Source organism: Salvia splendens, chromosome 2 (assembly GCF_004379255.2).
Source record: "Salvia splendens isolate huo1 chromosome 2, SspV2, whole genome shotgun sequence".
Lineage (NCBI taxonomy): Eukaryota > Viridiplantae > Streptophyta > Magnoliopsida > Lamiales > Lamiaceae > Salvia > Salvia splendens.
The window spans coordinates 21,379,080-21,393,432 of NC_056033.1; the positions used below are offsets into that span (position 1 = coordinate 21,379,080).

General features: G+C 41.1%; 1 protein-coding gene across 1 annotated transcript; it reads right to left on the reverse strand.

Annotated features, from left to right (window-relative positions):
- Nucleotides 1-11,831: 11,831 nt before the first annotated feature.
- Nucleotides 11,832-12,890, reverse strand: LOC121775856. The gene has a single exon (XM_042172935.1). It carries the CDS (start codon nucleotides 12,888-12,890, stop codon nucleotides 11,832-11,834), a length of 1,059 nt encoding a protein of 352 aa, XP_042028869.1.
- Nucleotides 12,891-14,353: the final 1,463 nt, after the last annotated feature.

Here is a 14,353-nt window from a genome sequence, read left to right on the forward strand (position 1 = left end):
ACTCTGAGGGGTGCATGGATACACGGATGCTGATTGGGCAAGCAACCCAGTTGACAGGAGATCGACAGCTGGCTATTTTACCTTTGTTGAAGGTAATCTAGTCACTTGGAGAAGCAAGAAACAAAAAGTAGTGGCATTATCTAGCGCCGAAGCAGAATTCAGAGGGATAAAAAGTGGACTGATGGAAATATTGTGGCTAAGAAAACTAATGAAGGAGATTGGACTCACTGTAGAAAAGAGTCAACTCTTCTGTGATAACAAAGCAGCTATCAGCATATCTGAGAATCCAGTACATCACGATAGGACTAAACATGTCGAAGTCGACAGACACTTCATCAAGGAAAACATTGAGAATGGAGCAGTAGAGCTACCCTTTGTTCGATCTGAAGATCAATTGGCTGATATTCTCACCAAAGCTGTTAACTCGAGAAGCTTTACGAGTGTATTGTGCAAGTTGAGTTTCGGGGATCCCACCACTCAACTTGAGGGGGAGTGTTAAACAAGGCAAGATTTAGGAGAATCAATCACAATGACACTCCAGAAATAGTTCGGCATAATTAGAGGAATAGATCGATAGCATTAAAAGTAGATTGATACCATTGATAATATTCCATATATGTGCCTCTTGTAATACCTATAAAAGGGGGCAACTTATGTAGAACAATATCATCAAGAAATATTCAATAAACCTTTTCGTTCTCTTGCATTCCTCCTACCATGCCTGATATATCTTTGAAGAGCTACAACCAAATAAATTTTAAGGTACGGTGGAAAAAAGAGATGATCATACAACTATCCTTCACAAGCAACCAAATACAAAAGAATTTCAATTCATATTTTCTTTTTAGTAAATTATGTTTTGTTTTATGTGTTCAAAATGCATTTATTCATCCCCAAATAGTGCGTAATTTCTTCTATTGATTCCGATTGTTATCATAAATTTGTGCATGAGAAAATAACAAAGTTAACATAACATTATTTGAATATTGGAATGAAGAACTGTTATTATAGAGTAGCATTACTGTCAGAAATAACAGAATCAATAGAACCCAAAATGAAATAATTTGAATTGCAGTTACATATATGTTCAAATCAATTTATAATTCAATTAGCTTTAAAGAAATAATTTTTATTTTTAAACTAATAGTTAGTATGGGTAATTCTAAATACTAAAGTTGATTGGCTTTCAATCAATCAAAGAAATCCAATCAATTTGTAAAATGGAGGAAAAATCAGTAACAAAATTGCTAACAGAAGTTTACAAACATGTCATTCAACATTAATACTTTACCTCGTAATGAACAACTATTTGTTTCAAATTAGTATTAACTCCCGTGCTATGCACGGGTCATATGATTTTCACTTAATGAATACAAATTCTAAATAATTCAACATAAACATAAACAAAAACTAATATCATTATGTACACTTAAAAAAAATGTACTTCTCCCTTCTCACCCTAAGTAAAGCATTTCCTATTCAGCACATGATTTTATATGTTGTATTTTGTGAATTGAGTGGGTTAGGAATAAAGTAAGACATACGATAAAGTAGAAATAATTATGTTTCCATTTTAGAAAATGTGTTAATTAGAGTAAAAATCTCATAAATTTCTTGATGTAAGATATAAATAATTTTTTTGTATAGACCTATTGTACTACGCACTCCGTCCCTTAAAAGTATGAACTTTTTTCTTTTTAATTCATCCCTGAAAAGTATGAATATTCTAATTTTTGAAACTATTTTCTCTCTAATGAGGTGAGACACAATCTCCGCTAACAATATTTTAAAACATTTTTTTATCTATCTCTCTTTTATTTTACCAATTATTATGCATTAAAATCCATGTCAAATTAAATATTTATATTTTTCAAGAACAAATGAAATATAATCTTTATATGTATACATCTCTCTCACACTAAATAGATAGTGTAGAAGAGTGATAGAATTAGAAATATCAATAAAGTGGTGCTATTATGTAATAATAACGACAATAATAATTAAATAATAATACTAATATCAAATATTTTACTTACACATATACTATCTGTAATTTTTCCCCCAATATATTAGGTGATAATTGTGTTATCACATAAATGGTACACAGAAAAATTAACGGTGATTAAACCAAGCCCAAATTAAAAGTCAATTAGAAGTTAAAAATGAGAGTTCTCTTAATTAAGTATTGGAATAGTAGTTGGGCTGTTAACTTATAAATTATGGAGTAAATTAACGGTGATTAATACATAAAATATGCAATAGCAAGCAACTCTCTCCGTTAGAGTGTCCACAATGGAGGAGATCAACCACGAAATAGCCAACCAACAGCCACAAAAAATCTTCCACAGCCACAAAAACTTGTCCAGCTCAATGGACAGTGACGCCACAGCCACAAATCACATTATTTTATCAATTTTATCAATTGTTAATATATTTTAATTGGACTAGAACAAAATTAATTGGACAAAAATAAATAGAATGGAATGGAGCAAAAAAAATGAATTGGGAATAGATATTTAATAGAAATAAATTCAGAAAAAATATAAACAATTAAAAAAAAATTACCGCCCGTCCGCCGCGCCGGTTGCCGCCCCCACCACCCCTTCCATGCCTTCCATGCCGCAAACGCGGCGAGGCCCCCATCCGCCGACCCCGCCCCTTCCTGCCGCGGCTTCACGCTTCCAGCAGTGGTGCGCCGCAGCGCCACCACTCTGGACACTCTTATGTAACCGCCGCACCCGTTTCTCTTTGCACCTCTCCACTCTCATCCACAATGAAGCTTTTGTAGCACCCCTTCTAGCTAACCTTTCAATCTCAGCCTTTGTTCTACCAAAAATTATTTTCCCCTAATTTTCGAAAAAGAGCCACCGAAAAATTCCATCTTGAATTGAAATGGCTCCATCTCTGTGGTGGGCGAATGAGACACACAGAGGCACGTAGGTGGTGGTGAAAGATGGAGAATCCGAACAACTGACCCACGTAGAGCTCGAATTCCCCTTCGACGATGACTTCCTGTACCAAAATGATGTCGTTCCCAAGTGCAGCCGGCAAGCAGTGTTGGTTGAAAAAATTGACTGTGATACAAAGATAAACTAACCGGGCGTAATACAACCCAATGAAGAACGGAGAAACTAAACGGAAATAAACTGAATTGAAATAACAAATTAGAAACTATTAGCCGTAGATATAATTTGTAAGCGGTAGATATAATTTGTAAGCCGAGTCGAGAAGTGCTCTCGGTTTGGCATGTCGTCCCCAAAGATAAAACAACTTCGTCTCTAAAGTAGCAGCACCGCTAGCAGCAGAGCTCCGGCGAACGGGAGTAAGGCGGGGGCAGAGCTTCGACGGGAAGACTATGCAAAGAGGGAGAGAGCTATGCAAATGATATGAGTTTGTTGTGTGTTCAATCGTTTGCAATGCATGAAGTGACTGCCTATTTATAGGCCAAGTCCACCCATTGGGCATTGATGGAGTCATTAGCCATTATGTGTGTCATGATGGCTTGACTGTAACCGCCGGGGGTTACTGACTGGTGCACTAGCCATTCGGCGCGCGCGTGTGGGCTCCGTCACACGTCTTGTTCCACGATAATTATTACACATAATACTTCATCTTATTAAATACTTCATCAAAGAAGTTTATCATCCCCGATATGGGATAATTAACACTCAGTTAATTAATCCCTTAGTTTTTCTCATAGCCCATTTCTAGTTTTATTGTGACCAACTTTAATATATTATTTTTCTCACTCACATGGAATCGGATTTGAGAAAATGAATATACTACGATTATCTACTCGGAACGTAGATTGACGCTATTGCATTTAATTTCACAAAATTAAATGTTTGTAACATTTATTATTAGTCAAAGTCATTTGACCAAGCACGATTCCAACAAGCAGCTCACTTGGTCCTCCTCCTCAAGGCCCACCGACCACCGGCTGCGTCACCTCCATTGCTGCCGCGTTCCCTCCCTCAACTCTGTCGTCCGCCGCAGCATGGCCTTGGACCGCCTCTGCATCAAGGCGTTTCGGCTGCTGCCGCTCCTCCTGCTCGGTCCCAAGATTGTGGCTTACTTCAAAGGCTGACATTTTCGGCAGTGGAACTCCACTTCTAGCATAAGCTTTTGTAGTAATGGTGCAATTTTATAAATAATGCTACAAAGCTTCACTTCTAATAAGCCAAATAAAGTGATGTACACGTCTTAAGAGCATGCACATCGGTGCTCTTGCGCAAGGACGACGTCCGTGCCGTCAGCAAGAGCAGACCCCTGAAAAATTCAGATTTAATAAAAAAAATATTTTCCCACTTCCTAATAAAATATATCCATTTTTTCCACACTTTTAATTTATTTTTTCATTATTTTTACCCCAAAATTCATACTTTCATCTAAAAATATTCGCATTTCAAACACAAAAAATGACACTATACCAAACAACTCTCTCAATCTCAATTTTTAGGATTTTAATTATGTATTTTTAATTTTTAGGATTTTAATTATGTAAATTTTAATTTTTTAGTAATTTGTAATGGTATCGGGTATTTTTAATGCATTTTAATATTGTGGAAATGTTTTTAGTAATTGAAGTATTTAAATTGAATAATGTAATGGTGGGACCCTTGAGCATGCCGTGCGGAAGAGAATGGATGTGGACGTTGTGCTCTTACCAAAGAGCATGGAGGTGGAAGCTCTAAAGCTATTACACATCAACTTCTCATTTTCCCTCCAAAAAGGGCAAAAATGTCATTTCATCCAACTGACACTTTGTATTAGTATGTAGATGAAACTTCTACTTTGTTTGAAGTGAGAAATTAAAAGTTAACATTAAGTTTACACACCTCATCCATAAACAATACTCCCTCAGTCCCAACTTAATTACGGAAATAGATCAGAATTGATATGTGAATATGAGTGCATCATCATCATCGTAATCATAGTAGTAGTAATAGTAGTAAACGTTAGTAGTACCACTACTATATGAGCAGCAGTGAATGCAAATACAATCTTCACATTGCCTGCTTTCACTTGCCACCACCAAAAACACCCCCTACTCCTCCAATCTTGTGACAACCTTCAACCTTGGAAGCACGCATATTGCGATGTGTGTGAGTATCCTATGAATGGGATGTTTTACAGCGTGCAGCTTCGAAGTTGATATCAAGTGTGCTTGTATGCCGGATACCATACATCACGCAGCTCACCCGCAACATCTCCTCAATCATGTGACCAAGTCGGATCTAGGTAGAGATGTCAACTCATGGCGCTTGATTTCATTGTGCTTTGCTGCCTGTGTCGGTCAGCAGCGGTAGATGGGACGAGCACCACCCGCTGCTGCTGACGTATCACTGCCGCAGCTGCGATATATCCTTCCATGACCATCCAAACTACATCCAGAAACATGAAGTTGGGACTGGAATATCATGTGAATGCAGAAACCCTCTCACCTTTCAACTTCTCACCACAAAACACCGTTGCGACCTTTTTTATTTGTTTTTACGACTGCGGTGAAGACATGATCAAAAACGGGGACATCAATCAAGGCTGTCGATTGAGACAAAGTAACTGTTTTAGATCATTTTTGTTCACCTCTTTCCTCTTGTATTCGTATATTCTATGTGTAATTATTTCATTTGTTTGAAATGGCTAAATATAATCTCCGTGGAAAATACTATTTCCTTCGTCCAATTAAGTGTCCACCTTCTTTTCAACATATAAGGTTTAACGTAGTGTAATGAAATTGAGTTAAAAAGTTAGTGGAATATGAATATCACTTTTATAAGAATTTTAAATTGTACTAATAAAATGTGAATGAAATGATTTAGTGGAAGATGTACTTACTTACTATTTATAGTAAAAAGTGAAAATAGACTCTTAATGAGGGACTGACAAAAGTGGACAATTAATTAGCCGACCAGTCGATCTATGTAGTACTATGTTTATTTTGAAATTGAAACAAAAGTTAAATTGAAACAAAAGGTGGAAATCTTATTTTGTGATTTAATGATTTGTAGAAAAAGTTTACATGAAATATATACTAATTCATTTTTAGTTAGAAAATAAATGAACTTTTTATTTGTGGCATTCGGCATGATACCCATGCATAATATAATACTTATCATGTAATAATATTTCTCATACATTCCCTTCTTTTAATTTCACGAATTTTAAATTAGCAACTCCTATGTTCGAAGGAAGATGGTGTCTAATTAAGGCATGATTGGAATAGCTCTCTTGCTATTTCAAGTGGCAGTCTACACTGCTGTAATAATACTTCATTGGTCTCATAAAAATATATAGCAATTTTTTTTTCCTCCCATAATATATTCCACTTCTATATATGGTAATTTCCTTATCTCTAATGAGGTGAGCCTCATTCTCCTCTAATAATATTCCAATTATATTTTTTTTCTATATCTCTTACTTCTCTAGTTGTCCATTAAAATCCGTACCATCCCAAAAATTTCTATTTTTATAGGACGAATACGTACTCTGTCCCATAAAAATTGAAGTATAATTATATTGGAAAAGTAAAAGACAAAGGACAGAGAAAGAAAAAGAATTGTTGATCGTGAAATTACTTGTTACTCTGATATATAATATTCGGTTTGTGTTCTTAAAAAAGAGAAATCCTCAAAGCAGAATTTGTATCGATGGAGAATATATATTTAATCACATGAATCAAGAAAAAAAAATATTGTTCCAGATGGTAAAATAAGACCCATGCATCACAAAAAAAGATAATTAAAGAAAAAGACAAATTAAGGCAATGCCAAAGTAAAAAAAGACAAAATGTTTGAAAGATGCGATAGTTTATCAAATGTTTTTCGAATTAGTCATCACTCAAAGTTAAATTAAAAGTTATATGAATATAAGTATTATTGGAAAAGCAAAAGACAAGGACCAAGAGGAAAGAGGATTGTTTGGGTGAAATAAATAAAATTCCATGCATGATTCTTGTATTCTAAACTGTTTTAGTAACAAAGAGTCTTCATATAATTAAGTCTGTAATACTCGATAGAGATAAATTATCTGTTTTAGATCATTGATTTGGTAATCTGTAAGAATGATGATACAAATGTTGTACATTATTATTTTTAGTCCAATACAATTTGGTTCTTCTCTGAAAATCAAGGAAAATGAAACAAGCGCATGCATGTTAGAAGAAATTGTGCATGGATGTACAATTTAGTATTACTATCGTTAGTTATCATTCAAGTTAAATTAAACATTATAATTGTATGGGAAAAGCAAAAGACAAAGAAGAATGAGCAAAGAGAAAGAAAAAGAAGATTGTTGAGTGATTAATATGTTAGTACTTTGATACATACTTTGCCGACATAGGAAATCCTGGAATACTCCATTATATTCCAAAAGAGAAATCATCAAAGCACAAAACATAACAATAGAGAATATATATTTATTCGCACAAAAAGAAAGAATTATTAACCCATCAACAAACGGTAATTACATGAAAAGAGAAAACAATGCCGAACACACTACAACACAAAAACCGTTAATGACATTTTTAATGCAATAAAGAACATTAATTTGTGTTTCAAAAAATGTACTCCCTCCATCCCAAGATATTTGGATATTTGATTGACATCTTATCTACATTATTCTCACTTTTACGTTACTATTTATCCACTCTAACTATTTATTGCAATTTTTTTCAAAACGAGTACAAAAAAAGAAGTCAATCAAATATCTTGGGATGGAGGGGATACTTATTGTTGGTGTCCATACGCAAATGGAAGCATCTTTAAAAAATAAAAAATTAAGTTCATTTGTTCTTAATTTAGGAACACTTTCTTTTGCGTCCTAAATTACTAGTATTATTTTTGAAAATTTCCAACGCAAGCGTCTCAAATTTTTGTGTCCTTAAAAAATAAGTTTTTTTTTTGTTTGACCATAGGTATACCGAATCAGCATTCGGCGGAATCCGATTAATCATGTTCGACCATGTTTGCGGATTAAGGCCGAAAGTCTCCCAGCGGATGGTGGGGTCTAAACCCGTGAGTTCAAGGTCACCACAACTCCGCGCTGCCAACTGCGTTACAATGCAAAGCGTCTGTCCTTGAAAAATAAGTATTTCTTTAGTGAAAGGAGATTCTGAGTGATGAACCTTCTCAGAATTATAACACAAAACAGATGTAAAATGTTAAAAATATAATGAAATTGGAAAAGCAAAAGACAAAAGAGAGAGAAGATAGTTTGACTGAATTAATTTACTACTATTACTTAAATGGAAATGTTTGAAAGAGTAGTAGTAGAAATAGTGTAGAAACAGCAGCCACTCTCAACCGTCCTGCCGATTTGTACTGCAATCAATGTGATGAATCCCAGGAGTTAGATCCTAAATGCTTTCCAACTACATCCGGAAAGTGTAGAAACATGAAGTTGGGGCAGAAATATCATGTGAATAATGCAGAAACCCATCCACACCCTCTCATCGTTGCACTGACAATGAAAATCAAGGATTTTACTGTGCATTATGCAACTTCTTCATTTCTTACTATTTCTGCGGGGAAAACATGATCAAAAAGGGGGACATGACGAATGAGAGATATTATCATATTACTATCTATTATTGTATATTTGTCTACTTATTCAATTTGATCTTTTTTATGTGTATTAATTACTTCAAACTAATACATTTATCAGCATCACACATATCCTCTTACTTGTCGTTCTAAAGATTTGTTGTAAAGTAGTAGTATTAGTTTTTGTTCAATTTCAAAATACTTTTTCTTACGTGCCATTTGGCGTTTCATAGGAACATAGTGTTTAAATAACGTTCATTTGTGATTCTCTGTTTCTTGTTCTTGGTGATGACACATCTTCTACTAATCGAGCATGCATGTTTGTGAGACTTCAATCAACCTAGCACATGGCCTATTAGTCGAACTTTTGACCACTCGACACTCGAGTCATGTTGAATCGTTGATCGAAATATTTTTAAGCATTTCACCAGCTTTTAACGAGCTAGCTAGCCGAGCTTGAGATTCAAGCTCAAATACGACATTATCGAGTACCACAAGATCCGAGCCCGATAGTTAGATTGAAAGCCGAGCTTGAACAACGAAGAATAAGTTTATATTAACCTTGTCTAATAAGAGGATCAACAATGGTTCCTGATAGGAGTAAAGGCTACCCACACAAAGTAGCACGAGATGTGCTGAATACACTGGAGTAAAGGGAAAGTAACTGGGACTTTTATTGCTGGAAGTACGGAAGGAAAAACAATCCTCACAAGGAGGCCCTAAGACAGAAGTCGTTCAAATGTGATCACGTTCAGAGATGATTTCTCTCTTCCCGTTCTCTCTATTTATAGACTCCTATATCAGCTACTTGAAATTCAAATTACATGAAAGTAGGAAACTTACTTAACAACCTAACAACCAGAGAAATTGCTGCTAACAAACTAATTTGAAATCTCCTCTCCTGCTGTTGCTACTTACTCGGCCAGATCACTTCTCTCTCCCCCCTCTTGTACGTCTTCCACTCTTTAACTGTATCAACTGGCTCATCCGTCAAAACAGCCTTGTCCTCAAGGCTGAAAAAAGGAAACTGCCCACAAACATCAGCCTCATCCATCCAAGTTGCCTCCTCAATGTGTAGCCCGTCCCATTTTAGCAGGACCTGCTTTACCTGCTCCCCGTCTTGGTCAGCCACTCATCTGTCCAGTACCCGCTCCGGTAAGATTAGGGGTTCGTAATCGGTCAGTCCCTCCGGCAAAGTTGGTTCAGCTTTCTCTTCCCCAATGGCTCGTTTCAACAAGGAGACATGGAAAACTGGGTGAATTCGAGCTGAGGCGGGGAGCTCCAAGCGGTACGCAGAGCCGCCAATGCGTGCACTAACCCGAAATGGGCCGAAGTAGCGTTGTGCAAGCTTCCTATTTCGCACCGTAAAGAGTGTGGACTGGCGGTGCGGGCGAAACTTCAAGTAGACCATGTCGCCGATGTTGAAGTGAACCTCGCGACATCGCTTGTTAGCCGCGGCTGTCATCTGATTTTGAGCTCGTTGAAGGTGGTGGCGCAGGAGTTCCAGGGCATCGATGCGAGATTGGAGTGTGTCGACAACCGCCTGGGCTCTGATTTCACCGGGTAGGAAATCATGGATGGTCGGGGGCGGTCGACCGTAAACCACCTCGAAAGGCGTCGTCCCCGCGGAAGAATGGGAACTCGTGTTATAGCAGAATTCAGCCCAAGACAACCACTTGTGCCATTGCTTCGGTCTATCCGACGAAAAACAACGGAGGTAAGTCTGCAGGCACCGATTTAGTACCTCTGTTTGGCCATTCGTTTCGGGGTGGTATGCCGAGCTTATCTTCAGCTTAGTTCCCATAACGCGGAAAAGCTCTCTCCGGAAGGAGCTTAAGAACAGCGGATCTCGATCTGACACGATGGAACGAGGGATGCCATGGAGGCGTACAACCTCACTTGTGAAAGTATCAGCCACTGGACGAGCCGAAAATGGGTGCCTCAAGCCCATGAAGTGTGCATACTTGGATAAACGGTCGACGACGACGATGATGCAGTCGAACCCCCCGCCTTAGGTAATCCGGAGATGAAATCCATGCTGATATCCTCCCAAACTCGTTCCGGGATTGGCAAGGGTTGCAAGAGACCCGCCGGCGCCTTGGTTTCGGATTTGTGTGGCTGGCAGATTGCGCACGCCGCAACAAAGGCAGTGACCTGCCGCATCATTCCAGGCCAATATACGTTCGATGCGAGCCGGCGGTAAGTGCGATAGGCCCCGGAGTGGCCCCCGGTTGGTGTGGTATGAAACTCGGCAATCAATTTCTGAATCCATGGTGATTGTGGAGGCACCACGATTCGAGCCCTGTAGAAAAGAGTCCCGTGAATCAGCTCATAGTGGAGAGATGAAGGACGCCCTGCCTCCAAGTCAATTTTGATTCTAGCCAGAGTCGGGTCGGCGGAATTGGTGGATTGGACGGTGGACCATTCCGGCCAGGATGGTCTCGACACAGCCGAGAGCTCTAGTGTTGTTTCATCGCGACGCGAGAGTGCGTCGGCAGCTTTATTGAGGCGGCCTTCCTTGTAAACGATCGTAAAATCATAGCCCAACAGTTTCACAGCCCAGTTCTGCTGGGCCGGAGTAGCCAAGGGATGGGCCAAGAGTTTACGTAGGCTCCGTTGATCCGTGTGGACGACAAAGCGGCGGCCGAGTCGGTAGGGGCGCCAATGATGGATTGATAAAACTAGAGCCATCAACTCTTTCTCGTAGGCTGACTTAGCGAGCCATCGGGAAGATAGTGTTTTGCTGAAATAGGCAACCGGCTGGCGCTCTTGCATTAGGACCGCGCCCAGCCCCCGACCTGAGGCATCGCATTCGATAACGAATTCTTTGGTAAAATCCGGCGTACGGAGTAGAGGCACCGACGTCAGTGCCTCCTTAAGGGATTCGAACGCAGCTGATGCGTCGGTTGGCCATGTCCAGGCCCGTTTGGCAGTTGGAGCTAGCGGCTTCTTTAGAAGGGCGGTGAGGGGGGTTGCGATCTTGCCATAATCAAGAATGAATCGTCGGTAGTATCCAGTTAAACCGAGGAAACCCCTGACACTTTTCAAGTTCGAGGGTGTCGGCCATCGTAGCACGGCTGAAGCCTTCGCTGGGTCCATCTTCACCCCCTCGTAGGACAGGATATGACCAAGATACTCCACACTATGGTGTCCCAACAAACATTTCTTGGAATTGACCACGAGGGAGTGGGCGTGAAGGGTCTGAAAAATGTGTTGTAGGTGCTGCATATGTGCCTCCCATGATGTGCTATAAATGAGGATGTCGTCAAAGAAAACTAGGATGAACTTTCACAAGGCTGGCAGGAAGATGTCATTCATCAAGCCTTGAAATGTGGCCGGGGCGTTGGTGAGGCCGAACGGCATCACTAAAAACTCATAATGGCCGGAATGCGTGCGAAATGCGGTCTTGTGAACGTCCTTGGCAGCCACTCGAATTTGGTGGTATCCTGCCTTCAAGTTAATCTTGCTGAACCATCTAGCGCCATGTAGTTCGTCGAGGAGCTCCTGAATGACCGGGATGGGGTACTTATCGGGGACCGTCCGCTTGTTCAATTCCCTGTAATCGACGCAGAAACGCCACGAACCGTCTTTCTTTCGCACGAGGAGGACTGGGCTGGAGTAGGGGCTGGTACTTGGCTGAATTACTCTGGAAGCCAGCATTTCTGCTACTAGCTTCTCCATTTCATCCTTCTGCGCGTGGTTATAGCGGTAAGGTCGAACTAAGACTGGCTCTGTACCTGGCAGGAGCGGAATTTGATGGTCGACGCTGCGACTCGGGGGCAGACCACCGATTGAATCGGTAATCGATGGAAAGGCAGTTAAGAGTTGCAGCAGCTGGGACCGTGCTGTCTGTGACAGGTCTGTGCCTATGCCAAAAGAGACATGGGCTGACTCCTTTTCCACCGATCGAAGGAACCAGCAGCAGTCCCCTTCCTCCAGGGAGCGTAGGTCCTGCGTTGAGCACGCGCGCCGCATAAGGGTCGGGTCGCCTTTGATAGACACGGGCCGACCATCGACCGAGAAATCCATCGAGGAATGCTGCCAATTGGCCAAGACATACCTGAGGGTTTCGAGCCATGATACCCCCAGGATGACGTCGATGTTGCGGAGAGGAAATACATAGCATGGTACCGCAAAGCTCTCCCTGTCCAAAACCAAAGGCACCTTCTGACAGAGCCCCGCTGCCCGACGTGACGTTCCATCGCCCAATATTACCGAGTAGGGCTTAGTTGGAGTGATCGGTAACTGTAGTTGTTGTGCCAATTGCTCTGAAATAAAGCAATGGCTAGCGCCACTATTCACCATGACTTTGATCCTATGCGAATCAATTTCTCCAAATAGCTTCATAGTTTTTTATGTGTCCAGACCATTTAGTTATAATTCAGAGATCTGCAACTCCATGTCCTCAGCAGGCCCCTCGAATTCCTCTTCCTCAACAGCCTCATCGTCATCCTCGTAGACCAGCACATTGAGAGTTTTGGGCAGACACCGATGAGTCGGCCTGAATTTCAGCCCACATTTGAAACATGTACCTGCCGCGATATGCTTCCTATACTCCTCTTGTGACATGCTCCGAAAGCGTTGGTTCCCAGGCCGAGAAGAACCTGTCGATGATAAGTGGGAGGTCACCGGGGAAGGACCTCTGGAAATCTGCGTGGATGATTGGGCGGCCGACGTGGCCGCCGGCGTGAATGACTGACCAGCTGGCGGTCTAGGGGAGTGGGCTGTAGCCAGTAGGTCAATATCGAGGGCTAGTTCAACCGCATCCTCGTAAGTGGTGATCTTTGCTGCCTTCATCTGGAAGCGTACCTCCGGGCGAAGGGCCGCCATAAAGAAGCCGAGATACTGATGGGAAGCGATATCCGAAACCTGTGCCAGGCGTGCCTCGAATGCTGCGATGTAGTCAGCGAGAGAACCGGTGTGACGAACTGCGGCAAACGCTTCATATTCATCCAACGCCCCATTTCCACCGAATCGCTTCCTCAACTCCCTCGCAAATCGAGTCCAAGAGAGGTTTGGGACTCGTTGACGCAATAACTGGTACCACGGTAGGGCCCGGCCCGCCAAGGCTACCATTGCCACGCCTACTCGTTTCTCGGTTGGTGTTTCCTAGATTAAAAAGTACTGCTCCGCCCTGGCCAACCACGCGAGGGCATCTGTCCCGTCGAAAGTTGGCATGGGTGACTGTGGTTTGCACCCCACAGCCACTGAATTGGACTCCAGATTCTCGGAGGATCCGGTGTCCTTAGGCCCTGCTGGGAGCTTGCGCTGGAGGGCCGTAAAACTCGCGCGCATCTCCTCAACCATGGCGTCGAGTTTCGACCCTAAACTCATCACCTGCTCGTCCGTCTGCCGGAATTGGGCATTGAGTTCGTCGACTGTAGCTGATAATTTGACCCTGCTCTGTTCAAGGTCTTCGGTAGTCTTCTCCAGACCATCCAGGCGCGAATCCGCCCGTGAATTAACCATCGTCACCACACCAATTGATAGGAGTAAAGGCTACCCACACAAAGTAGCACGAGATGTGCTGAATACACTGGAGTAAAGGGAAAGTAACTGGGACTTTTATTGCTGGAAATACGGAAGGAAAAACAATCCTCACAAGGAGGCCCTACGACAGAAGTCGTCCAAATGTGATCACGTTCAGAGATGATTTCTCTCTTCTCGTTCTCTCTATTTATAGACACCTATATCAGCTACTTGAAATTCAAATTACATGAAAGTAGGAGACTTACTTAATAACCTAACAACCTAAACAACCAGAGAAATTGCTGCTAACAAACTAATTTGAAATCTCCTCTCCTGCTGTT